Source organism: Carya illinoinensis, chromosome 2, assembly GCF_018687715.1.
Source record: "Carya illinoinensis cultivar Pawnee chromosome 2, C.illinoinensisPawnee_v1, whole genome shotgun sequence".
Lineage (NCBI taxonomy): Eukaryota > Viridiplantae > Streptophyta > Magnoliopsida > Fagales > Juglandaceae > Carya > Carya illinoinensis.
The window spans coordinates 2,089,516-2,116,112 of NC_056753.1; the positions used below are offsets into that span (position 1 = coordinate 2,089,516).

At 37.1% G+C, this 26,597-nt stretch overlaps 2 protein-coding genes across 2 annotated transcripts; both read left to right on the forward strand.

Moving 5' to 3' along the window:
- Positions 1-2,169: 2,169 nt before the first annotated feature.
- LOC122296551 (L-ascorbate oxidase homolog) lies at positions 2,170-6,554 on the forward strand. Its single transcript, XM_043106337.1, has 9 exons — positions 2,170-2,291; positions 2,397-2,559; positions 2,668-2,777; positions 3,227-3,497; positions 3,949-4,045; positions 4,192-4,537; positions 4,645-5,010; positions 5,088-5,166; positions 6,051-6,554. The coding sequence occupies exons 2-9, from the start codon at positions 2,416-2,418 to the stop codon at positions 6,252-6,254; spliced, it is 1,617 nt and encodes a 538-aa protein (XP_042962271.1). The 5' UTR covers positions 2,170-2,291; positions 2,397-2,415; the 3' UTR covers positions 6,255-6,554.
- A 2,848-nt stretch (positions 6,555-9,402) lies between these two features.
- LOC122301956 (L-ascorbate oxidase homolog) lies at positions 9,403-13,100 on the forward strand. Its single transcript, XM_043113299.1, has 9 exons — positions 9,403-9,541; positions 9,980-10,158; positions 10,271-10,380; positions 10,550-10,820; positions 11,183-11,282; positions 11,367-11,712; positions 11,968-12,333; positions 12,441-12,519; positions 12,635-13,100. Exons 2-9 carry the CDS (start codon positions 10,015-10,017, stop codon positions 12,842-12,844), a joined length of 1,626 nt encoding a protein of 541 aa, XP_042969233.1. The 5' UTR covers positions 9,403-9,541; positions 9,980-10,014; the 3' UTR covers positions 12,845-13,100.
- Positions 13,101-26,597: the final 13,497 nt, after the last annotated feature.

The window sequence follows — 26,597 nt, forward strand, 5'->3', positions numbered from 1 at the left end:
AATTATTGTCAATCTATCAAAAGTTGCATTAATCACGACCAAATATCGTAATGAAGACACCATAAATGATCGGTTTCAACTACTTTTTATTCTTTAGGTGAATGTGCTTATAACTACTTTGAATTAAAAGCCAAAAGGTGTTGGTTAATTTGCTCCTCACATGGCCTGCACTAATTAGTAATAGGATAGCACCCATTCCAATGATTCCATGGACCATGAGCATGCAACCCAAACAAATTGAGGTCAATTTTTCCAAAGGAGTTAAAGTCATTCTCTTTATGAATGATGATAATATCTATGTTGCTTTTGTTTCAAGCATGCATGACTATAATCACGCCCAAACGCGTCTCTTCCGCCTAATCCGGCCTCAATGCAACCTTTTAAACCTTGATCTGTCTTCATTAAAATAAAAAATAAAACTCTTTTTCAAAGCACAAGTGGTCAAAAAGGAAAATTACTAAATTTTTAATTTTATCTTATTTCTATTACTATTTTTTTTAATACTTGATTGTCTGGAGTTGTTAAAAATGAATTACTTTAATTAATTTAAATCGAAGAAGACAAAAATATTATTGACCAAAGAAGATAAAATATTACAAATGAATTAGTGTTTTATTAGACCTTTAAATAAAAATTAAAAAAAATGTTTGTAATAAATTAAAATTATTTGCATGATTATGCTAAAATTAAAAAAGAAATATTATGTGGCACAATGGAAACAAGAAGCACTGCTTCGAAGATTATATAGATAACAGTGCTCTAATAAATATTTCAGATAATATTAATTTTTTTAGTAACCTATATATTCGAATCCTTATTAAACAAACTTCTATTTTTAAACAGGTTGTAGTATAAATAAAGTATTTAGAACTATTAATCAAAAGCAAAAACATCAATTCTTTGATGGTGAATATTGTTGATGTTGTGTTTCATGGCCATGGCAACTCTATGGAGGCCCACGCATTCGGCACCTGCAAGAAGAGCAAAGAGTGGACTCCGGTGGAGTATGTGAATTCTCCGATGCTAAAATTAATCGAAAGCTCTTAGGTAAATGAGTATGTAGAAGTGAAAAGAGAATTAGATCTTTTCTCGTGGGTGAGATCAGGGAATTTATACCTGACTTGGATTCTGCTGTCAAGGGAGATTGTACGGTGTCAGGTCGTGCCTAGGTCAAACTTGCCACCTCCTTGCCATTGCGACACAGTGCCATGCTGAGATTGCATCATCCCAAGAGTATGCCGTCGTGTGTTCGTGTCTCCTGACACGTCTTAAATGCGGCATGTCCATGGTTGGGTGCTCCCATAATCGGGCTTGTCTTTGTTGTCGACACTTTGCCCGATCATTTGTCTATGTACCTTTTGTTAGGTCTCGGTTCCCCACTGAGGCCTTGGGTAATCAAGATCTGCAATGGATTTCTCAACCACCTTAGGGCCCCGACCTATGAGCCATTTTGATGGGCAGGAACACTACGAGGGTGGGCCGAGTCCCTCCTACCTCGAATCCCTGTGCTTATAGTAGGGTGAGCCTCAACTCTAGGCTGCCATAGGTTCCCCAACATACTTTGGTCTGAGATTATTGGGGGTTCCGGATTGGACTAATGGGCTTGGGCCATTTTCCCCTTACAAATACAATAGATTCACTCACATTGGAACACAACAAAAAGGAATCGGGATGATTGCACCATCTAAGGTGCGATCTAGCCACCCCAAGAAGAGTTGAACGGTTGTGTGAGTTTTGTGAGGTTTAATTAAGATAAACTTAGATGCGTTAAAATATTAAGATGAGTTTATATGTACTTATAGAAAGTTGAAAAATATTGTAAGTCCTGCGTATAAAAAGATATTGAATTGAAAAAGATTATGGGTCTTATGTATAAAGAGGTTTTGAGTTGATATATATTTTGTAATTTGAAAATTGAGTATTTAGATGTTAAATTCAACTTAAAATTAGACTAAACTACTAAATTCCAAACAGAGCCTTACAAATTATATGACATTTGTGGGGCGCTCGCAATAATATGAGGTAGATTTCATGTATGAGGGATGTTATTCATCTTCCTAATCACATATCTTATATATTTAATATTATTTATTATTTTATTTTATTTTATTATCATTAAACTAAAATATTAAAAAATTAAAATAAATGTGATATTTGCTGCAGGGACAAAAGTAAAAATGTTATTCACGGAAATCCGGTGAAGGTTTTTATTCCCGCGCTGTTCTTATTTAAGGCTGCCGCTGACAGCTTGTCTTCCATTGTGATCCAAAAGAACAGGCTCCTCAAAGCTGGTAATAATCCCACTTGTTTCTTCAAAAAGTGTTATGTTGAAGTTTCATTTTGTTATGGGAACCATCTCGATTTGGCAATGTGTGATTAATGATGGCTTTCTTCAGTGCGCTTTTTGCAGATTCAATGGCAAAAGCAGTCTCGCTTCATGTGATTTGTGGAATCTTGGCTGCTTTGGTTGTTTCTCTGGTGAAAGCAGACGACCCATATAGGTACTATACCTGGACTGTCACTTATGGAACTCGTTCTCCTTTGGGTGTCCCCCAGCAGGTGGGTAATTTTACTTTTATTGTGCTCTTAGATATAGTCCCGTACCACTGGCTAAGAGTTAAGATAGGGAAATTTTGGTTTCTAAAGATTGGTCTTTGATTTTTGAAGGTAATCCTTATCAATGATCAGTTTCCCGGACCCAGACTCGAGGTGGTGACTAACGACAACATCATCCTCAACCTCATTAACAAGTTAGACCAGCCATTTCTGCTGACATGGTGAGCTTTTCCTGTGTATATATCACCTGTTTTAATGCTACACATGATCTTGTCTTGAAAAACAAAGTGTTCAGTGTATGCTTCCGTGATGTTAACGAGGAAGATACTATCATACTCTTGATGGGTTGTATATAAAGCGTTATTACCATGCCCTGGATATTGTGCATATGAATAGTGACAATGGCAAGAACTTCACTGAAAAAGAAATTCGGAGCATTTAAAAAACTTTTCCCCTTTCCTTTCCCTACTTGGTCTCTGCTTCCTTGCTGCTCAGCTTTGTAAAGTTAAATTAAGAAATTCCCTACAGCATATGTTTAACATTATAGGTTTTGTAGTAGGATGATCTCAAAGTCCACATGTGCAGTTTCTTTGCTTTCACATTTGAGTATTTGATTACGGCATCGAAACCAATAAGGTGGTTTACTGAGAACCTGTTTTATGACAAAAAGGAATGGTATTAAACAAAGGAAGAACTCATGGCAAGATGGAGTATTGGGTACCAACTGCGCTATCCAACCAAACTCGAACTACACTTACAAGTTTCAAACCAAAGATCAGATTGGGTCCTACACATATTTCCCCTCAACTCTGCTTCACAAAGCTGCTGGAGGATTTGGAGGACTCAATGTGTATGAGAGACCTCGCATACCGATCCCTTTTCCGAATCCTGATGGAGATTTCACCTTACTTGTTGGTGATTGGTACAAAACCAACCATAAGGTCAGCAAGATGCAATGTTTTTATTCTTTGGTCACAATCACATATATCATTAATCTCTTTAAGTGGAATTTTTTGTAGATGATTTCTTGAGCCCAATTTTTAACTGCTAAAAATCACTTTTTCTTACTTTACTAATTCATTAATTTTCTTTAATCATTCTTGGCAATGCCAATGTCGGCCGTAGGATATCAACATCTATAACAATATTTAATTTTGGAAACATGAAGCTTCTCTTGAGGAGCTGTGCCATCCCTTCTCTAACTCGCAAATTCTGAAAGTTTAAAGGTCTAAATTCAATTATAATCACCTCAATATTTCATTCCAACTGATAAATTTCAGGCCACATGCTACCTCGATCTAGTTGATTGTGTAACTGTCTACATTTTTGCAAAACTCAAAATGGTACCCATTTGTTTATACTTTTCCTCATGAGTTCTCATGATGTTTTCAGACATTACAGCAATCTCTGGACTCGGGAATATCTCTACCATTTCCTGATGGCGTCCTTATAAATGGCCAGGCTCAGAATACCTTCAGTGGTGACCAAGGTCATCCTCAATAATTAATTGATCATATTCTTGATTCACTGAATAATCACTTAGCTCTTAGCCAGATTGGATTTCTCTAAGTAAATCTTATATAGGCTCTTATGGCAGATGTTTTACTCACATCTATCTGCTTGTTGATCTTTCAGGAAAAGTCTATATGTTCAGGATCTCAAATGTGGGCTTGGCAACCTCATTGAATTTCAGGATTCAGGGTCACAAATTGAAGTTAGTTGAGGTTGAAGGATCTCATACCCTTCAAAGCATTTATGACTCTCTTGATGTACATGTTGGCCAATCTGTGGCTATGTTAGTAACCTTGGATCAGCCACCAAAGGACTACTACATTGTTACATCCACTCGATTCACTAAGCGTGTTCTTACAGCAGCTGCAGTTTTACACTACACAAACTCTCATACCCCCGTCTCTGGGCCCTTGCCCATTGGTCCTACTTACCAAATACACTGGTCTGTGAAGCAAGCTAGAACCTTCAGGTATAAAATAAGATTCCTTGCTAAAAATAAGTCTTGGAGTGATTGGAGATGTAAGATTATATTCTAATGCTTGTGATTTGGATCCTTCTAAACCCGTCTTCTTCAAGGTGGAATTTGACAGCAAGTGCTGCAAGGCCCAATCCTCAGGGCTCATTCCATTACGGGAAGATAATGCCAACAAAGACAATTTTGTTGGCCAATTCAGCATCGTTAATAAACGGAAAGCAGCGTTATTCAATTAACAGAGTCTCCTACATCAATCCTGACACCCCTCTGAAACTTGCTGATCATTTCAGCATCCCTGGAGTCTTCAGTGTAGATGCCATCCAAACTCTTCCCTCAAGTGGTCCTACATTCATAGCTACCTCTGTTATGCCAGCATCCCTTCATGATTTTACTGAAGTTGTTTTCCAAAATAATGAAAAGACAATTCAGTCTTGGCATCTTGATGGCTATGATTTCTGGGTCGTTGGGTAAGGCAGTTTACTTCATTTGCCTTTATTCAAATGAGCTAGGTAAGTTCTAATAACTATTTATTTCAACAATACAGTTATGGTTTCGGACAGTGGACACCAGCCAAGAGAAGAAGCTATAATCTAGTTGATGCTCTGACTAGACATACTGCTCAGGTAATTAGAACAATCTTGATGTATTTTCACTCGATGTTTTTCTACATCGTATGAGGCTATGATTTGCTGCTGTAGGAGTTATAAAAATTGTCAATGTTATGTGTCTTTTTGCTCCCACTAAGCAATGGTAAGACTTCATTGCAGAGAGTTGTTTTGAGAGGGGATCTAATGCTCCTAAATTCAGGGAAAGAGAGGAGCATATTGGCGTTGACACACCAATGCATCTGCATCGATGGTGCTACAGATAATTGATGCAAGGGCTCAGGCTGCTTGCCATAATTACTAGACCCACTCCCACTTAGCAAATACCATGTTAAAATGACTCAACAGACACCATTACATAAATTGGACATTTTGGAAGCTTTAAATACTGCTTTGCAGGATAAGCACATGTCAACTAACATCGTTGGATGCACAAGCTGTTCTTGGCTAAACATTTTTAGATGCATGCACCAGTCGAATAAAGACCATCAGAAGAAGGTTTCCTTTCTTCTGAATACCAATGCCCACCTCTGTTTATTGATATTCTGCTGTGTACTTTGGATCTTAAATAAGAATAGTGAATCTTAAATAAGAATAACTCGTGAGTAGTTTCCACTTTTGAAAGTTGTTATAGGCGAAGCCATGCAAAATGACTGACTTCCCCAGTATCATCATTATTTTCATTTTTTATATAAATAAATTGACCATTCACATATTATTCTCAAGTAGGACTGACCACATCAGTCAGCTTGGGACATAAGTATCTACCTTGTGCTATCCAATTCAACTTGAAACTTAACTAGAAATGTTAAAAGAGAAAATATATATCATGTCCTTTTTTTGTTGATTATTGTATTTAATTGCAGTGTCCTTTTCATGACATCCTTTGCATATTCTTGCAGGTGTATCCAAATTCGTGGACCACCATATTGGTCTCCTTGGACAACCAAGGTATGTGGAACATGAGGTCTGCAATATGGGAAAGGCAGTACCTTGGGCAACAATTCTATCTCAGGGTTTGGAATGCGGTCCACAACCTTGCTAATGAATATGACCTTCCTACAAATGTTGTACTTTGTGGCAAAGCCATAGGACGGCACCCTTAATAGGACTGGCTTTTTTTTCTTTTCTTTTCTTCTTCTTCTTCTTCTTTTTTTTTTTTTTTTTATCCCCTGAAGCCCCCTTTTATTTTTGGTCCAGTCATGAGGGTTTGGCTGCAAGTCAAAACATTACAGGGGAGAAAAGATTGATATTTACTTATTTTCGGGGAACTCTGTGTATCTCTCATCGTCATCTTCTTTTTGCTTAGATGATTTTGTGTCAATTGTACATCTTTGGTTCTGTTTCATCGTGGGAGTTTGTGTATCTCTCATATATATTTCAGAATACAAGTTTTTGCTTTTAAAGTTTATAGGTACTCTATCATCAAAACTTGGATATCAAACCAAAGTGTTCAAAGTGACAAAGAATGAGAGCCTAGCTAGCAAGCTATTTGTTCGTTGCTCGAAACCTGCTGTCCCAAAAGCGAAGAGAAAATGAGAAAATTAATTTGCATTATGCATTTTGTTCACCAAAAATAGCTTCGAAATTAATATTAAAAATTACATGCTTAGAAAGAAAGAAAAACAAAAAAGATAGAGAAAAGTCTGAATGTCTAGCTTGAGCCTGGCATTCTGTTTAGACTAATGAGGTAAATCATGGAACATATTGATTTATCTTTGCAAATCTCAAGGAACCAAAAGGATTCTCATCACTCGTCTTGATTAGCTGCTTAAAGATTGAGTAAAACAACACTTACCTGTGACAGAATGTCAAGCTCTGTAATAGCCGACACTCAAAAAGTTTATCAGAATTTTGATCTGGAATTCCTGATTATATTTTTATGATTACCACACTGACGGTTAACCTACTGGAAAGATTTGGTTTATCAGTCATGAAAGAAGAATCAGCCAGCAACGTACGATCATAGTAGAGCAAGCCAAGGTAGATGGAGCGAAAGTTGTAGCACAGAGCTAGAGAGAGTACTTTTGCCGCCCATAGGCCCTCCATGCAAACCTATACATATGGTTAGATTAATAATAAAGAGAAAGCATACTGCAAGTAGCTGTTTCTGGATGCAATTACTTGAAAAGTGGCTTGTTAAGAAAAGAAATGAGACATAAATATAAACACGCGCGCATACATGTGTTCTGTGTGTGGGGGGATCGATTTATCTCTTTTAGAGTTCTTGATGGTATGAACTCTAGAGTCTAGAAATGGTGATCTTGACAGTATCAAATGCTCAATAAATGTTGTAAGGAACTTTAGATCTTAAACTTCGGATAGAAATATGTCTCTGATCAATACTTAATATTCTCTTTTAGAGTTCATATATATATATATATGATGCTCAATACTTAATGTGTGTCTCTCCCACTTTAAATCCTAGAGTTGGGCTAGAAATTTTAGGGGATCTGAATCTGTGTGTGAGGGACAGCTCAAGTATCATAAGAACTAGTATTATTTACGAGTACTTAAGCATCATTAGAAAGATTATTTCCCTACAAGATTTTCAGCTTAATGTAAAGTTGCATCATACTTTGGCACATGACCAGAATATAATTTCACATGTTTGGAATTAAGTTGGTCTAGCGGTTTTGTAGCATACGCCACATCTTGTGTTCCCCATGAGATCTGTTCTTGGGATATTGCATTGCAACATGTAGCGACTACTTGACTTGCCCATCAATAAAGCTTCTAGTTGACTACACGATTTTGAAAAAAATGTGAAAGGGTTTCTTTTATTTTAATTTGCCCCCCTAATTGACCTCTTTTTCTTTGTTAGCAAAAGGCCGGTTTCTTTACATTATGCATGTACATCGCACTACAAGAAAAATGGACTTTTGCGACCAATTAATAGCAACGAAAAGAGTATTTACAACCAAAATTGGTTGCAAATACTATTTTCGTTGCTATTAATTGGTCGCAAAAGTCCATTTTTCTTGTAGTGTCGCAATTTCTTCGATTAACCCAAGATAAATGATAAGTGGTACAACATTGACATTGGAGCCTGTTCCAATTTTTAGATCCAGATGTCTCAGCTTAATTTCTGCCAGAAGTTTAAGTCTAATATGAAAAAGAAACATTAAGATTGGGGGATTGTATCACAATGTTTGTTGCTAAATTTCAGGGTGAACCGCAATTAAACCATGTGTTTGGAAGCATGCATTGAACGTACATAACCAGTATTTCATGATCTTTAAAATGGAAACTTCAAGAGTTCATATATATATATATAGAAACAACTTTATTTATTTATTTTGTTTTATCAACTCAACCCATTTGACTTTACAAATTATAACTTGGATGCATGGTCCACAGGGCGTGGAAGGAGTAAATAGCAGAAGGAAGTTACGACGCAGATTATCAGTATTTTTTATGTTTTTGGGCAGATCGAGCACAAAACAAATTAAACATGCAAGCGGCCGGCAAAACAAAGAATTGGCTACGGAGTAGTACGAAAATTCGCATCGGAATCCATAAAAATCAAAGGCAGATCACATCCAGGGCGGGCCACGTATCCCCAGTAGCATGCATGGCTTCCATCATCCTGATCATCCGTCACTTCAACTGCATGCCTACAAAAGCAATTGCAAGTAATTGCAACGCCAACGAAAGAGATAAAGAAAACATTATTGCAAAAACTCACTCTCTCTCCGTGTTAAATTTGCTCAAATATATTCAATAATTTGTTGCAATTAATGATGATCCGCACTCGGCTGCGCTGCTCCCGCTTTCTTAGATCTCTCGCTCTCTCTTCCCCCACCGACGAATCCACGTCCAAGTTTCTAAATCCATATGCCAGCTTCACATCTTCATGACTAAAGAAACCCAGTAAACAAAAACACTTTGTTATACATTTACATATATAATGCAACCAATTATTTCTGGTCAAATAGGCAACTAGCCGCCGCCTAGCTATGAGTTGTGAAAGGGTATGTACTTGTGTACGAGTAGTTTGAGCATGAAGTGCGCCCGCAAAATAAGATATATAATATGAAAAAATATAACTGTCTATTAATATGTGAATCAATTTAATGTGATTGATTAAAAAGTAGATTTTATTGAAAACAGTACTAATTTAAATTTTGAATATAAAGGAATTAATATTAATACGCAAATTAATACGCGACTTTGCTTATATATAGTAAAACTCATATAATATATATATATATAGAGCTCCTCGTTGTTCGTGTCCATGCTGGCATAGTCAGGATCGATCTTCAATTCTTCATGTTCATTTTTTTTTTTATATTATATAAGGGCTTCATGTTATTAACTTGTTGCACTGCAAGTCGGCCACCTCCTTCGATCTGTTCCGGCCTCCTTCGTTGAGGAATTTCAAGTTCAGGCCGTAAGCTAATTCTAGCAACTTCTTGTCACTTCCAAGTTCTTTTGTATTCGCACAAGTATTATAAATGCACTGTTTTTCATTGGCAGTCTTGTTTTTGGAACTTGATCATTTTTAAACTTCAATGATCAAGTCACCGCAATTGGTATATATTAATTACAATAACCACAGTTTTCAGTACTGATTCCTACAATATTTCGGGTTATTTTGTTTGTTACTTATTTATTTCTAGAACCATATTAGATTTTTATCTGTATACATGAGTTCTACGTACTTTCAATCCTATTATATATGCATGTATACATCTGTTTAATATCGAGTGGACATGATATTAAGAACCAGTAGTACTAAATTTGAAATAATATGATTGATATACTGTTCATATGAGTGAAGCATCCACAGCATATGATTTGATTTTGATTGCTTGTTTGTTTTTGGCAGACATTTGAAACAGGATCATCAATATATCCATTACCATGAGGCAGGCAATTTTCCTGCCTTTTTTCCTTGGAGCATTGGCTTGCTTAAGTGCTTTATGGGTGAAAGCAGAAGATCCCTATAGATATTATACATGGACGGTTACATATGGAACAATTTATCCCCTTGGTGTTCCTTACAAGGTTGGTTTATTTCTAGCTCCCAGATGCAAACATGGTGCCATTTATAACATATTTGGTTTGATCAAGGCCTCATGATATCTTAAATCTGATTTTACTTCCTATGATTTTGTAGGGCATTCTTATCAATGGACAGTTTCCTGGCCCTACAATCGAATGCGTGACTAATGACAACATTATTGTTGATGTCATTAATAATCTGGATGAACCTTTCCTAATTACTTGGTTTGTACCAATTTCTTTGTCTCTAATGTTTGTACTGTTCATTTGCCTGCAAATGTCTGTCTTGGCTTGGCTTTATTTCTGATCAGGATTGTTTTCTCTTCTTGTTTTCACCTATATAAGGTACTAAACACGTTCTTTGTTTTCTTTCATTTTGTGGGAAATGTTACAGGAATGGGATCAAACAGAGAAAAACATCATGGCAAGATGGTGTGCTTGGAACCAATTGCCCCATTCCTCCGAAGTCGAACTGGACGTACAAGTTTCAAACCAAGGATCAGATTGGAACCTTCACCTATTTCCCTTCAACTAAACTGCATAGAGCTGCTGGGGGTTTTGGGGGTTTCAATATTGCGCAGAGATCCGTCATATCAATCCCATATCCTGTACCTGATGGAGAATTTACACTGCTTGTTGGTGATTGGTACAAGAGTAACCACAAGGTCTGTAAAGATAACTCTGCTCCTTCAACTTCTTCAGTCTTCTTTGAAATCGGGAGAAAGCTTATCTGTTCAGATAACGACTATAATAGTATATAGAATTAGATAGGTCCTTGTTTTCTTTGCTTTTATTTAAGCCTGAATGATATGGTCCTATGAGCAATTCTATTCTTCATCATTGATTTTATCATTCTTAATCACACTGACTGATGTAACACATTTTAAGTCGTTTCATAAGTCAAACCACTTAAAATGAAAAATCACTTAAAATATGACCCATCATCTGGTATTACTCCAATGACAAAATTAAGGAAGGATTTCGAATATATCAGTCAAAATTACTCTAATACACCAGGTAATTGTAGGTATTGCGGCAGAAATTGGACTTGGGCATTGCTCTTGCTTTACCTGATGGTCTCCTCATAAATGGAATTTCTAATGGTTCTGTCTTCACCGGTGAACAAGGTAATTAATTATAATCATCACCAAGTCTACTAGCTTTCGATGCCCTCATTACTGTAGCTGAGATTTGGTTGGGTGTTCTTCAAGGGAAAACCTACAAATTCAGATTATCAAATGTGGGCATAGAAACTTCAATCAACTTCAGGATTCAGGGGCATGTAATGAAGCTGGTTGAAGTGGAGGGAGCTCACACAATACAGGACACATACGATTCGCTTGACATTCATGTGGGTCAATCTGTAGCTGTTTTGGTTACCTTAAATGGACCAATGAAGGACTATTTCATTGTTGCCTCTACCCGTTTCACTAAGCCTATTCTGACTACCACTGCATTTCTTCGCTATGCTGGTTCCAACACCCAAGCCTCTGGCACATTGCCTATTGGCCCAACTTATCACATCCACTGGTCTATGAAGCAAGCAAGGACCATTAGGTAAGCATTCTCAAAGAGTTTTTGGGTATCTGTACAAATTACGATTTTCTCATGTTCTTATCCGAGTTTGAATGTCTCTTAGTGGAAGAGAGAGAGACATTTAAAGTGAGCCCTATAGACTGCAGGGTCCATTTTATACGTCTCTTTCTCTCCAGTTTGAAGTTCGAGTAAAACCTTAAAAGAGAATATTTCTTATCACATATTAAGCTAGGCTGGTCGTTGTGCTCACTGTGTTCCATTCTTTGTGCGAGAAAGGCTGAATTTGACAGCCAATGCAGCCAGGCCAAACCCTCAAGGGTCATTCCATTATGGGACCATAAAGGTTGTGAGGACAATTGTTTTAGCCAATTCAGAAACAAAGATAAATAAGACGCTACGATATGCTGTAAACGGGATCTCATATGTCGATCCAACCACCCCTTTGAAGCTCGCCGACTGGTTTAATATCCCTGGTGTCTTTGGCCTCAACACAATCAAGGACAGGCCAAGTAATGGCTCTCCAACCTTTGGCGCCTCTGTCATTGGAACCACCCTTCATGACTTCGTTGAAATCGTGTTCCAAAACAATGAAAACACTATCCAATCTTGGCATTTTGATGGATACAGTTTCTATATAGTCGGGTATGCTTCTCTTTATCCTAATTGGGCATGTTTTCATGTCGGTAATGTCTTTGGTGTGTCCATAAACAAACCATTTACCCTCCTTCATCTGTCCCAAAAATTTTCAGATATGGTTCTGCTTCATGGACAGCTGACATGAGGAGACGCTACAATTTGGTTGATGGCATTCCCAGACACACTGTTCAGGTAAATCATCAAAGCAAGTCTTCATTCGATAATGAAAAAAAAAAAAATTTGGACTTTCATTCACATTAATGTATGAGTCGACTCATGCGAACTCGTATGCATATGACTACTGCAGGTATATCCCAAGTCATGGAGTGCAGTCTTGGTGTCTTTGGACAACAAGGGCATGTGGAATTTAAGGTCTGCAATCTGGTCGAGGAGATACTTAGGACAACAATTGTATGTCAGAGTTTGGAACGACGAACAGAGCCTTTTCACTGAGAATGACATCCCTCTCAATGCATTACGCTGTGGCAAGGCCAAGCACTTAAAATCCTTTGGTTAGTGTTAATTTTTTTTTATATATAAATTTTATTTTTTTTTTGTTTTAAATTTCAGTTACAAGGGTGTGACTATCAGAAAAGGAAAAAAAAAAGAAATGAGGGCAAGGAGAAAATTTCAGCTCTCACTTAATTTGTTAGATTACTTCCAATGCATAAATATAATAATCATGTCCCCATGTCTTTTTATTATTCTCTTAATTTATTGATTCCGTCTTTTCTTTTCTCTTTATCGAGAAATTATTACGTATTCTGAAAGTATGAATGATGTAATATTAATGTTCTTATCCTATTACAAAGTTTTATAATAATACTTCGAGACTATCTACTAATTACTCCTCTTGTAATTATTCTAGCTTGTGAAAAATGCATGTTTTTTAAAGCTATTTTTCCTCCTAAAAGTATAAGAGTGACCATATTTCATTTACTTTAAAAAAAACTTGCTGCAAGCGTTCAATTATCGGTGAGAATCAACTGTTTTCCAACATTCAGTCATAAGATACGTAAGCCCAGAATACTCCTTTTAAAAAAAAAAAGAGGGTCCACAATTAAAAATAATAATTTTTTCATGTGAGTTTTATATTTACTTATTTCTTTTTTAAAAAAATACGCGAGTCTTATACACTCTAATACTGTAAATATATATCATCTCTCTTTTGTGTGTAAGGCAATCCTTGATTTGTGCAAGGCCTACATGTAAGAAAATGATGTGCCAAGGTCAGTGTTTTGGATCTCTTTTGTTAGAAGATCTATCTGTTGATTTTACATAGTATCATAGCAGAACTTTTGAATTCGAATATCGACTTGATATATATTTCACTCATTTAATCAAAATATTTTACATGTTAAATTCACTTATTAAAATTGAGTCTAACCCACGTATAAGATAAAGTATTAAAGACATAAATATAAATAATAAAATCTATTTGTTAACATATACTTTTACTACAAATGGTAATTTCACGTGCCTTTGCCCTTGTCAATGGAGAACCACCATGAAATCTCTATTAATTGGCAACAAGAAAAGCAACCAATTATATGGCAACAAGAAGAGGTGGGCCAACAGATGAAATATAAACAACAGGCCAGCCCAACAAAAAAAATGCTTGGACAAATAGAGCGCGCGCATGATGGTATAACGTGAGTTTAAGAGCCCAACCCGTAGGAACCGTTGAGTTTCTGCGATACACTGTTTTTTTAGTATTTTTCTTATATTACAGCTGAACATCTTCCATATATATTTTATTTACTAGATTGAATCAATTTCTATATTTTTGAAAAATTTTATGAATTAGTTAATTATGGGTTTAATTTCTGATATTTTAAATTATATTTAATGTCACTATTTGAAACGATAGATCAACATGATCATCACTAGGCCGGGTAGCCTTTTTTGGATAAAATATTTCAAAATTATTTCAATATTATGCTCCAATTTTAATATTAAAATATCATTCGACGAATACATCCGTTCGATCGGATTCAAATCAAGATTCAATATATATGAGACATTCAAATGTTAAGAAATACTTTTCATTAAAGATTTCATTGTTAATTTTTAAAGATCTTGTGAGTTACACTACTCTTGCTTTCATAAGATGTGTGAAATAAAAAAAAAAAGAGTCTCCTCTCTATTCTCTCTAAGGAATAGAGGTGGTGTAATAGCAGTTATAACTAACTGCTCGAGTGAGGTGGCCATGAACGTGAACTCGATCGGAGGGATGAATGGACTGGAAGCTCAGTGGAAGAAACTGAGGTTATCGGAGGAGGAGAATGCAGTTGTAGATGTAGGCGAGGAGGCAGAAGAGGAAGTTCGGGAGCAGGGGGAAAGGAGTGCCATCGGGAAGGTCTGTATGGAGAGATCAGTTGGCAGAGAAATCATTTCTTCAACCATGGGGAAAATATGGCGCATCAGCAAACCTGCAGAATTCAGAGAGGTAGGGGAAAATAAATTTGTCATTATCTTTCGAACTCTTAGTGACAAAATGAGAGTGATGGATGGTAGACCTTGGTTGTTTGACAACCAACTGTTTGCACTCCAAGAGTTTGATGTGTTTACACAGCCAAACGAGTGGAAGTTTGAGAGTGAGCCATTTTGGATTCAGATCCATAATCTTCCATTGGCGTATATGACAAAGGAGAAGGGGAGATTAATTGGTGAGACTCTTGGCAGGGTGAGAGAGGTGGATGTGCCTGTAGATGGGATTGGTTGGGGAAAATACTTGAGAATTAGAGTGGAAATTGCTCTGAAAAAGGCTGTTGTGAGAGGGAAATGGATCAAAGTGAAGGGGCAAAATGTATGGGTTAATTTGAAGTATGAGAAAATGCCTAGGCTATGTTTTCACTGTGGATGGTTGATTCATGGTGAGGATGGTTGTGTTAATGGCACAAAGGGGAGTGGGAGTGGTAAGAATGTAATGGAGCAGTATGGATCGTGGTTGAGGGCTGAAGGGGGACCAAAAAAGAAAGGTTACTGGAGTGCTAATGTAGAGAGGAATGGGGGAAGAAATGAGAATAGTGAGGGAGATAAAAAAGGAGAGGAGAGTGTTTACTCTATGGGTGGAGGGTGGAGAATGGAAAAAATTAATGAGAAAGGTGAGGATGATATAGTGAGGGAAGAGGAGAGTAAAAATAATGGTGAGGAAGTTTCTAAGGGAGAGTGTGGGGAAATAAAGGGGGGAGAGGTTAGTAATATGTTGCTGAAGGAGACAGAGGAAGGGGGAAGTGGTGGGGAAAAAATATATGGATTGATTGGGGAGGTAAGTTTAGATAGTGAGGGGGAAGATGATAGGTTAGTGGAATGTGGATTGGAAAATAAAAATGATATGTTAGAAAGGGAGGAGGTTGTAATGACACAAAATCTGGTTTGTGAAGAGGTTGAGAGTGAAAAGATTCAAGAACAAGGGAAGACATGGAAGAGGAGAGCAAGGGGAGTTGGAAAATTAGATGGGGAGGTGGTGTTGATTGAAAGAAAAAAGAGGAAGGTGGGGAAAACAGAGAAAGAGGGTGATGATGTCGAAGTGGTAACAAAGAAACAAAGGAGGGGGGGTGTGGTTCCATTGTTAATGGCAGGTGCTGTGAAGCAGCCCTGCCAGGACCAATGAAGGTCCTAAGCTGGAACTGCCGAGGGCTTGACAACCCTCGGACAGTTCAAGTCCTTTACAAGCTTGTAAAGGAAAAGAGGCCAGATGTTGTTTTCATTATGGAAACAAAGGTGAGATCCAATAAGGTGGGTTATGTGCAAAAAAAGTTGGGTTTTGAGGGTTGTTTGGTGGTGGAACCGAGAGGGTTGAGTGGTGGGTTGGTGATGCTGTGGAAGGATGTGGGAAAATTTGAACTATGGTCATATTCTCAATGGCATATTAGTTTGTGGGTAATAGATAGAAGAGGTGGGGGGTCGAAGTGGCTATTGACTGGATTTTATGGGAATCCAGAAACAGCTAAGAGAAGGGTTTCTTGGGAGTTATTACAAGCCATTAAGCCTCCAATTGAGGTTGGATGGTGTGTAATAGGGGATTTTAATGAAATTGTGTCTCAAGGGGAGAAGTGGGGTGGGAGAGAAAGAAGGGAGGGTCAAATGGAAGAGTTTAGAGTGGCTCTAATGAATGGGGGGTTGAGTGATCTTGGGTGGAGGGGTTTGAAGTATACATGGTCAAATGGCCATGAAGATGATTCCTTTGTTAAAGAAAGGCTGGATAGAGCAGTTGCTAATCAAGTGTGGAGAAGGGAATTTAAAAGGGTAGGGGTGGAGACTGTAATTGCTTGGGGTTCTGATCACCTCCCTCTTTTGCTGACTTGTTTTAGGGAAGGGTACTATATGGAGAGAAGGCAGAAGATGTTTCGATATGAAATGAGTTGGGATGTGGATGGGGAGTGTAATAAAACTGTGTGTGGTGGGTGGAGAGGAAACAATAGGGTGGAAGGAAAACTGTGCTATGTCCAGATGTGTCTTAATTCTTGTAGACAGGCTCTTAGTGTGTGGTCAAAAGAAAGGGATGCTAAGAGAGGGGAAAATATCAAAAGAATTTCTGAGAGACTCAAAATTCTTAAGGAAGTGGAAGGGCCTGGCCATGTAGCTGAAATTAATAGGGTCAGTGGGGAGTTAGAAAAACTGTTGGAACAAGAGAATATATGGTGGAAACAAAGAGCCAAGGCACATTGGTTGCAGAATGGTGATCGAAATTCTAAGTTCTTTCATGCTTGTGCTAGCCAGAGGAAGAGGAAGAACTTGATTTGTGAAATTGCAAACTCACAGGGGTGTATCCTCAGGAAACCACCAGAGATTGAAGGGGCTTTTAGAGACTATTTTTTGGAAGTCTATAATTCAAGTGAACCTTCCTTGGGTAATATTGAAGGCTGTGTTGCTGAGATTAAACCAAAAATTGGTAGGGAGATGAGGGAGGAACTTGAAGGGACTTTTAGGATGGGAGAGGTGGAAAGGGCCTTAAAAGAAATGTCTCCATGGAAGGCACCTGGGGCAGATGGGTTTGGGGCAGGTTTTTATCAAAAACATTGGGGTGTAGTTGGAAAGGAAGTGGGAGGTGCAGTGTTGGAAGTCCTTAATGGGGGATCTATAATTGGAAATCTGAATCATACCCTTATTGCTTTGGTGCCAAAGGTGAAGGAGCCGAAGAATGTTATGGAATTTAGACCAATTAGCTTGTGCAATGTATTGTACAAGCTAATTTCAAAAGTTCTTGCCAATAGAATCAAAAAGGTGCTGAATGTGGTAATTTCCCAAAATCAGAGTGCTTTTATCTCTGATAGGCTTATAACTGACAATATTTTGGTGGCTTTTGAGTTATTACACTCGATGTAGTCAAAACACAAAGGAAAATCTGGGAATATGGCTGTAAAAATTGATATGTCTAAGGCCTATGATAGAGTGGAGTGGCCTTTTCTGAAAGCTATGCTCCTCAAGTTGGGGTTTGGGGAGAAAATCACAAGGCTTCTCATGGAGTGTGTGCAAACAGTAAGTTACTCTGTGATGGTGAATGGCAGGCCTGGGAAGAAAATAATTCCATCTAGGGGATTGAGGCAGGGGGATCCTCTCTCTCCCTATCTGTTCTTGATATGTGCTGAAGGCTTGAGTCAATTCTTCTTGAAAGCTGAAAGGGATGGGATCCTAAAAGGGGTGGCAGCAGTTAGGGGGGGTTTAAGGGTAAATCACCTGCTGTTTGCAGATGATTGTGTGATATTTGGCAAGGCTACTAAGGAGGAATGGAGAAGCATTTATGAGATACTTGAATGCTATGAAAAAGCTTCAGGGCAGAAACTAAATAAGCAAAAGACTTCGATTTTCTTTAGCTCAAATACTAAGGAAAGTGTGAGAAAAGGAATATTCATGGAGGCTGGGTCTTTTGTTTGTGACAAATATGAGAAATATCTCGGATTGCCTGCTGTTGTGGGGAGATCAAAATATAATGCCCTTAGGGGACTTAAGGATAGAGTATGGTGTAGGATTCAAAATTGGAAAAATGGATTCCTATCAAAAGCTGGGAAGGAAGTTTTGATTAAGGCTGTGCTACAAGCTATCCCAACTTATACAATGAGTGTGTTTAAGCTGCCTCAAAGGTTATGTAAGGAAATTGAGCAGTTATTTGCTAAATTCTGGTGGGCTCAATATAAAAGAGACAAAGGGATTCATTGGAGGAAATGGAACTGTATGGGACTGAGTAAAACAAGTGGAGGGTTGGGATTTAGATTACTTGAAGATTTTAATTTGGCCATGCTTGCTAAGCAGGGATGGAGAATATTAAAGGATCCAAGTTCTTTGGTGGCAAGAGTTTTTAAAGAAAAATATTTCAGAAACTCTCAATTACTTGAAGCTCAACTCGGAAAGTCTCCATCCTTCATATGGAGGAGTATTTGGTCAGCTTTGGGGGTAGTAAGGAGAGGCTTGATATAGAGAGTGGGAAATGGAAAGAATATAAAAATTTGGGGACAAAAATGGTTACCTAAGCCTGTAACAGGTTGTGTTCAATCCCAAGTTAAAATATTACAAGCAGAGGCCAAGGTATCTGATTTGATTGATGATAATACAAAAGGTTGGAAGGTGGAGCTTGTGAGACAAATTTTTGATGAGGAGGAAGCTGATTTGATACTGTCACTACCAATTTGGCCAATGGGAGCTGAGGATAGACTGACATGGGAGCTTACAAAAGATGGTAAGTATTCTGTCAAGAGTGCTTACCATATGGAGCAAGAGAGAAGAAGGCAGAAAGAGGGTGAGGCCTCGAGAGCTGGAAATGAGGTAAAAACATGGAAGAAATTATGGCACCTTGATGTTCCTGGTTCTGTTAAACATTTCTATGGAAGGTGATCAATAATATCCTTCCAACAAAAGTGAACTTAAGAAAGAGAAGGGTTGTTGAGGATGAAATGTGCCCATTGTGTGAGAAAGATGAAGAAACAGTGATGCATGCGATTTGGTGGTGCCCAGCAGCCTCTGATGTGTGGGCAGAAGAGGGGAGTCCTGTTCAGAAATGGAGGGTTGGAGTGTATGATGTTTTTCAGCTCTTAAATGATATGTTTTGTAAACTCTCAACTGAGGAAGTTGAGAAGATGGTGATGATGTTGAGAAACATTTGGCACCGGAGAAATAAAGACATTTTTGACAAGCAAATGTTGGGTCCAGCTACTGTGATGCAGATGTCTTTGGTGGGTTATGAAAATTTTAAGCTAGCTCGAAGAAGGCTGGAGGGTAGTGGTGAGAAGGAAACTATTAAAGCTGGGAATGGAAGAGGGAGGGGATGGAGGAAGCCAGTGGGTTTGCAACTCAAAGTTAACTTTGATGCAGCTATTAATGTAGCTTCGAGGTGTATGGGTGTGGGGGTTGTCATCAGGGACTGTAATGGTGATATTTTTGCTGCTAAGTGTGCTAAAAGGCCATATAGTTGCCATGCTTTTGTTGCAGAATGTACTGCACTTTGGGAAGCAATGGTGCTGTGTGAGGATTTGGGGTTATGGGGTGTGGTGTTTGAAGGGGATGCTAAGTGTGTAATTGATGCGGTAATGAAACATAGGGGGGATGATTCAAGGTTTGGTCACTTAGTGGAAGGCCTGCAGCAGAAACTAAAGATGTACAACAGGTGGGAGGTGAGTTTTATCCACAGGGAGGGTAACGAGGTAGCTCATCAACTAGCAAAACTGGCTATGTTTGGGGAGGATGATGTGTATTGGATAGAGGAGGGACCAGAGTTGATTGTAAATCAGTTACTCATAGACAAAATGTATATTGATACTGTTAATAGTTGAATATGAATACAAAGTGATTCTTTTCAAAAAAAAAAAAAAAAGATTTCATTGTTATGAGCACTGGTATGAAGAAGAAAGGTAGAGAGGTGAAGTATGGAAGCAAAAGGGTCATTGAGTGTAGAGGTCTTGAAGGTAGTTGACGCAAGTGATGGCACATGATGTTCATTAAGTAGTGTGTAGTTACATTTGTAGCCCTACCTAGTTGACTAAATGTACAAGAATACCCTTCCCTTTATAACAAAATTAACGTCTGGATTGTATATAAAAAGGAGACGAATTCATGATGTAAAGCATGCAAAAAGTGAATAAAAATCTATTATTGGAGGAATTGATCCCTCGAAGAACATAGTTTTTCAATCAATTCTTGAGCTCCTGATACCATAGTTTTTCAATCACTGTACGTGACTCTCTCTCAACCTCTTGGTTGATCTCCTTCTCTCTCCCTCGGTAAGCTTTTCTCTCTCCCTCTCTCTCTACCTCTCAATTAGTATACTACAACACATACTCTCTTTTTCTCTTTAGTCACTACAACAAAAATTGGTTTTTGCCATGAGTTCTTGTTCCACGACAAAATATCGTGGCAATCAATTTGGTATTGTCACCAAACTAATCCGTGGGAGCGAAACATAGCATTTACCATGAGATCACAGTAGTGACAAATAGTTTACTGGCAATAACATTTTTTGCCAGGAATTTTTTAATTTCATGCCACCATTTTCTGTTAACGGGAAAAAGAATCACATAATTATTGGTCTTCGTGGCTTAAAAATTTTAACGTTAGAAATTAGCGTTTTTCCACTAGATAAACATCATCGCTATTTTGCACGTGATGCTAGGCACATGAACCTGTGAGTACATAATATTTGTCACGAGTTGTATTTAGCTTTTCCCACGAGTAACTGCTGCCGCAAAAAGTAATTAATAAAACACCTTTATGCATGATACTGATCCTCTCTTTTTTTTTTTTTTTTTTTTGCCTTTCTTCATTCGTTTCTTCCCTAGCCGTTTACTTCCTTCCCTAGGCCCCCCCCCCCAAAACTCGCGACAAGTAAATGTCACCATTCCCTATCCTTTTCATGAACGCTGTATCTCTCCATTTTTGCCGCTGGGAATTTACACGGAAGCCCCAACCACCCTGAAGCCACCGACTCAGCCATTTGGTGGGCATTCTCCCACGATTTGCCCAAGCCTCCAAAACCACCTTTGTAGGCTGCAGTGTGTGCGTCCTCTCTCTCTCTCTCTCTCTCTCTCTCTCTCTCTCTCTCTCTCTCTCTCTCGTTTTCCACGGTAAGCCTCTCTCTATTCTCCCTTCGTTTTCTTTCTCTATGAAGTGGTATGATTGTGTAAAATAAATTATATATATGCATGTTTATGATTTCTGGCCGATTGCAATTTGTATATTTTGCTAGAAAATTTGTGTAATGTAATTTGTTCTGTGAATCAAGAATGATAGTGTTTATAAATACAACATGATAAATTACTAGGATGGATATATTGCAAATAATCAGCTATTTGGGATAAACTAGAAAAAAAAAATGTGCTTTGAGCTTAAGTGTTAACTACAAATAATATTTAAACAACTATTGGTTCATACCTTGAAAACTTCAGGCATTACTCCTTTCTTTCCATCAACAAAGTTGCACAGATACAAAATACCTAGATTTGCAATATCCTAACACCATAAAATATTGTCAGCATCCCCTCGACTAGATGCATATAGAATCATTACCAGCAATGGTTCAGTAACTCTTATATGGGTTGTGATTCATCTCACAAGAAATCACTACATTTCACTATTATCTGCATCTCAAGAAACAATGAAATACACTTTCAGCTAGAACACCATAAGCTAAGACATCACTCAAGTTAATCCTATTATCGATATTATTATTATTGAACGTGTATTGTGAAACACATCCAACTTATCCATGGAACATTTTGCAAGAATTCAAATTCGGAGAAGTGCATCAATATTACAGCTGTCATTAATTTTTGCCACCATATATTATTAATATTTTAGAAACTGCAACTGGATTACCAGGTCTCTACCCATAACACCCCCCCGCCCCACCCACTACCCCTGGGGGCACCCCCTTGGCGCGTTTGACCATCCAACCTGTAGTAAACTATCTATATATATGATTTGCAAGGAAAATTATGACATTAACTGGATTACCACTATGGCAGATATCTTCTTTCCACTAGTACATACAAGTTTTTGAAAAAAAAACCATTACTAATTATTCCCATTTTTCCCTTTTTCAACTTGGGGTTTTTACTGTTTCCAGCTAACATAAGAGTTGCAAATTTTTAATTGAAGGCGGTGTTATAGCACGCCCTGGAATTTGTGTTATATAGCTTTTTTTTTTTTTTCAGACATTATGAAAGTCTGTATGCTTGTCTTCCATTGTGCCTATCTTCCCATCCTGAACATGAATTAACATTAGAATCAACTCATAAAGCTTGCACTGGGCGTGCATGATATGTTTATATCCATGACTCCCCCTTCATAATATTGTTTTGATGACTCCCTCTTCCCTAATTATGAGAAATAAAAGTTATAATAAAACTGTCTCCTTATCCGCTCTTGGAAACAAACAGCTAAAACAAAGATTGTCATCAATACAAAAAGTCCCATTACTTCACAGTGTGAGCTTTGGGATAAAGGGAGAATAAGAAGGTCATAAAGATCGCTGCTTGTTTCCTCAACAATACATGACACTACCAAAACAATAGTGATATACTATTTCAAGTAACTCACCAAACCTTCCACCATAATCTGTAGCTCATTCAAGTCATAGCCAATGTTAGAAAGTGACTTTATTTTTCCAGAAACCAGTTAACAAGTCATTTGAGAATTAACTAGTACTCCTTCTTGAGATTAATTCCCTTCAGAAATACGCTGGTACATGGTATTGACGGCAAAACAAGGTAGAAACCATACCCAACATTCAAAGTTATTGTGCAAGGGCATGCACAAGCTATTTGCTCTCAGCTAAACATTGCTGCATCCAATGTACTCATAATTGAACAATAAAGGAGGTGAATTATTTATCCTAAGCATAGAGTATACTTCAAAGCCTAGGAAGATCACAAACTTTTGTAATATATGGTGGCATATACTGACCAAAACTTCAAAGCTATAAACTCAATTGAAAATAAAATACTCATAACCAAGCCTAATCAATGCTAATTTTTTCAAATTACCTAAGTTACCCGACAATTTTCGAAAGCATATCTATACCCAAAGACTTTGTAACATTGACCATATCAGTCAAAGATGTTGCAATCAGCAAACATGAACTTACAACAAGATCCTCTGAATCCCCTTAAAATGCTTTGTCAAGAATGAAACAGCATTGGCCATTTTTTGCTTTGTGACACACATAAGATCTGAGAATTGAAGGCCCTATTCATAAACAAAAAGGGGTGAAAGGAAAAATTTTCATCCCAATAATAACAGTATGCACATCCCAGAAATTCACCAAAAGAATGTCAAGGAAAAATAAAATAAGGAACACAACTGTACACTTAAAAAGTCTATATAAATTACATCAGTAACGAGTACATACCTTCCACCACATATTGCCATAACCCCATGCCCCTAAGGTGGCAGCTGGAACTATGTGTAACTCTTAAGTTACCTGCAAGACAAAAAGAGGAGAATCAACCCAACAACAAAGACCAATAAAAGCATACAATCAATTGTTTTGGAATTTTCATAGCTCATTAAGAAATATCAGTTTTGAAACTCCATTACAAATATGAAAGCCATAATGCATCTTCAAACATGTGGATATATATGAAAAACTGGAAACATAAAAAAGTTTTTACTTTGTACCATAGATAGAATTTGTTAATGTATTGTTTGATAAGTAAATAGCAATACATTAGTGTAAATGATGGAGGATATGAATTTGACCATTATTCCCATTCAAAATTTCTACCTGCCATGTAAAATGCTAGTTGTCACACGTCCATTCGCACCAAGCTCACCTACCAAATATTCATGGGTTGCCATTGAGTACAATGTATATCTCAGCTCAAATATTTAGATGCTTTTAATATTTTCTATTTGGTTAGATATTCTTCTCTCTTCTCCAATTTACAATTACATATTAAAAAAATGCAACATTCAAGGTACCCAATGGCCGATTACATTCTAATAATTTAATCCCCTCGTTTAGGCCCTGTGTAGTTGTATTAATCTTTGTGCCGTTGGAAGCTTCTAGGTTTTTACTCTTGTTGAACATATTGAGCTGGTTTAAGTAGCATTTTTACCTGTCCATGGCCTTGATATATATGCTATACGTTTATCTTATCTTGAAAATCCCAAAAGAAATAATTCTCTTGTATATTGGTTTCAGATTGTATTCATCTTTCTACTGTGGAGAGGTATTCAATTTACTATTGGGCAAAAGTTTAATCATCCGTATCGTTAGTAATCTGTTTTATGTTATAATTTTGAGGGACAATTTTCTCCTCCTCTTACTGCAACAACCTATATATTTCACACCAGTGCTCAAAATATGGATCAAACAAGATTACTAAACCATGTCATATATCTAGGCATATGATATGGTATGGTTTTACTATCATTTGTACATTTTGAAAGTATATAATACAATCGCCACACAAAACTGAAGGTTCTTTGCTCATATCTGTTTATGCTTACATACTTGTATCTTATTTTGAGTGATTTTATACCCATCAGTTTTGTTAATTCAGCCTAATTGTTTAACTGTTTTGTTCCTTGTTCCATGTTTAGCTGTTTTAAATCATAATAATCTACTTATTATTAAGCAATTAATAATAAGTTTAAACATCCTGTTGTAACTGCAACAGGATGTTTTTTGTGTTTTCTTTTGAGGTTTTGGGTGAGGGGCTTCTTTGGCATTGCATTTTTTCATGAAACTTATTTGTGTTACATATGTTATATTATGTATTCTGTTTCTTTGTTGTGCTCTACTTGGCTTGACTTGATTTGTATATCGTTTAATTTTTTATTGGGTGGATTTTAAGACATCTAGTTGGAGGACATATGTTTACTATCATTTCCTGCCCTCCTGTATAACTGAATATTAGTTAAACTAGATGGTTTAACCGGGTTAGCCATTTAGGATTTCTTCCTGCATCTTATTCATTTATAGAAAGGCCTATGTGTATGGTTTTCCCCACTTATCATACACATATTCAAGACGTGGTTTAGGAATTGCACAATTAGCTGTTGTAATTCCTATACTTTACTTACATTTATAACCCAGAAGAAACAATAAACAAAATTGAACTAGCTGTTCAGTACTGTTAATTGTCCTCTCCACTAATAGGCTCGGTCATAGAGAGTCAATTGAGCTTATCAACTTTGTTTGTTGATAGTTTTATGTATTGAAGCTACGTGTGTCCTAGCATTGATTTATCCCCTTCAAATTATGCATTAACTGATACACAACTTATTGACAATACTTCTTCATTGATGATCCCAACCTGTACAAATTCATACTTTAATTCCTTACTAATTGAATGCATATAATAGTATGGCTCACATACTATATCAAGAGGTTTTCTCCTTGTCTTTACTTGAACCATTTTTTTATGCATACAATATGGAACATTCAAATATTATAGACCATTATGTATTTAGTATAAGCGGTTGGATGGTTCAGCTTGAGCATAGAAATATTTTCCTTGTTAACAAAACCTGGTCCATTGGAAAATTGGCCATAACGGTAAACTTAAGTGTAAACTGATAATGTAGTTTGATTTTTACTGAACACACAAAAATCAGTCAATTGTATATATCAGTCGAGGACTATGTGTACAACACCAGATTTTGGTCGATGATTCTCCTATTGTACCCAGCAGTTATCACGTTAAAATATATTCACCTTCATGCATTTGTGCTAATCTTATTCCTCTGCTAAATATAATATATCTTAGGAACAAGATTTGTCCTTGTAACAATCCACCTAGAGGTTACAGCTTTGTAACCCAATCAAATTGCATGGAAGTAAACATTTACACCAACGGACTTTCTAACATGTAAATGATAGAGAAAATTTCAGCTTCGTAACCCATAAAACTATATCTTGCACTTTGACCTACCAACCCAAAAATTTAATTAGTAGGCCATCTTTTATCCTAAAAATTCCAGCATGAGGCATTATACTTATTTAAAATTTAGTTCATATAGTGTTAGACCTGACTATTGTTCTACGGTATCTTCTTTTTCCTATGTTCCCTTCCCTTCATGCAATACCGGCCTAATCTATGGCATGATTAGGCTCTTTGCTCTGTGACCTTATACTGAAAATTCTTGGTGTCTAGTAGCGTGGTTAATGTTGGATATTTAGCTCCAACTTGTTGCGTGCCAAAAAGGGCACATGTCTCAGAGTAAAGAGATGTAACTATAATATGTTTCGTAACCTTGTTATTCCACTACGATTTTATATGCACCTAACAAACTCTTTTATACTACCTGGTCAGCTGCATAAGATGGATAAG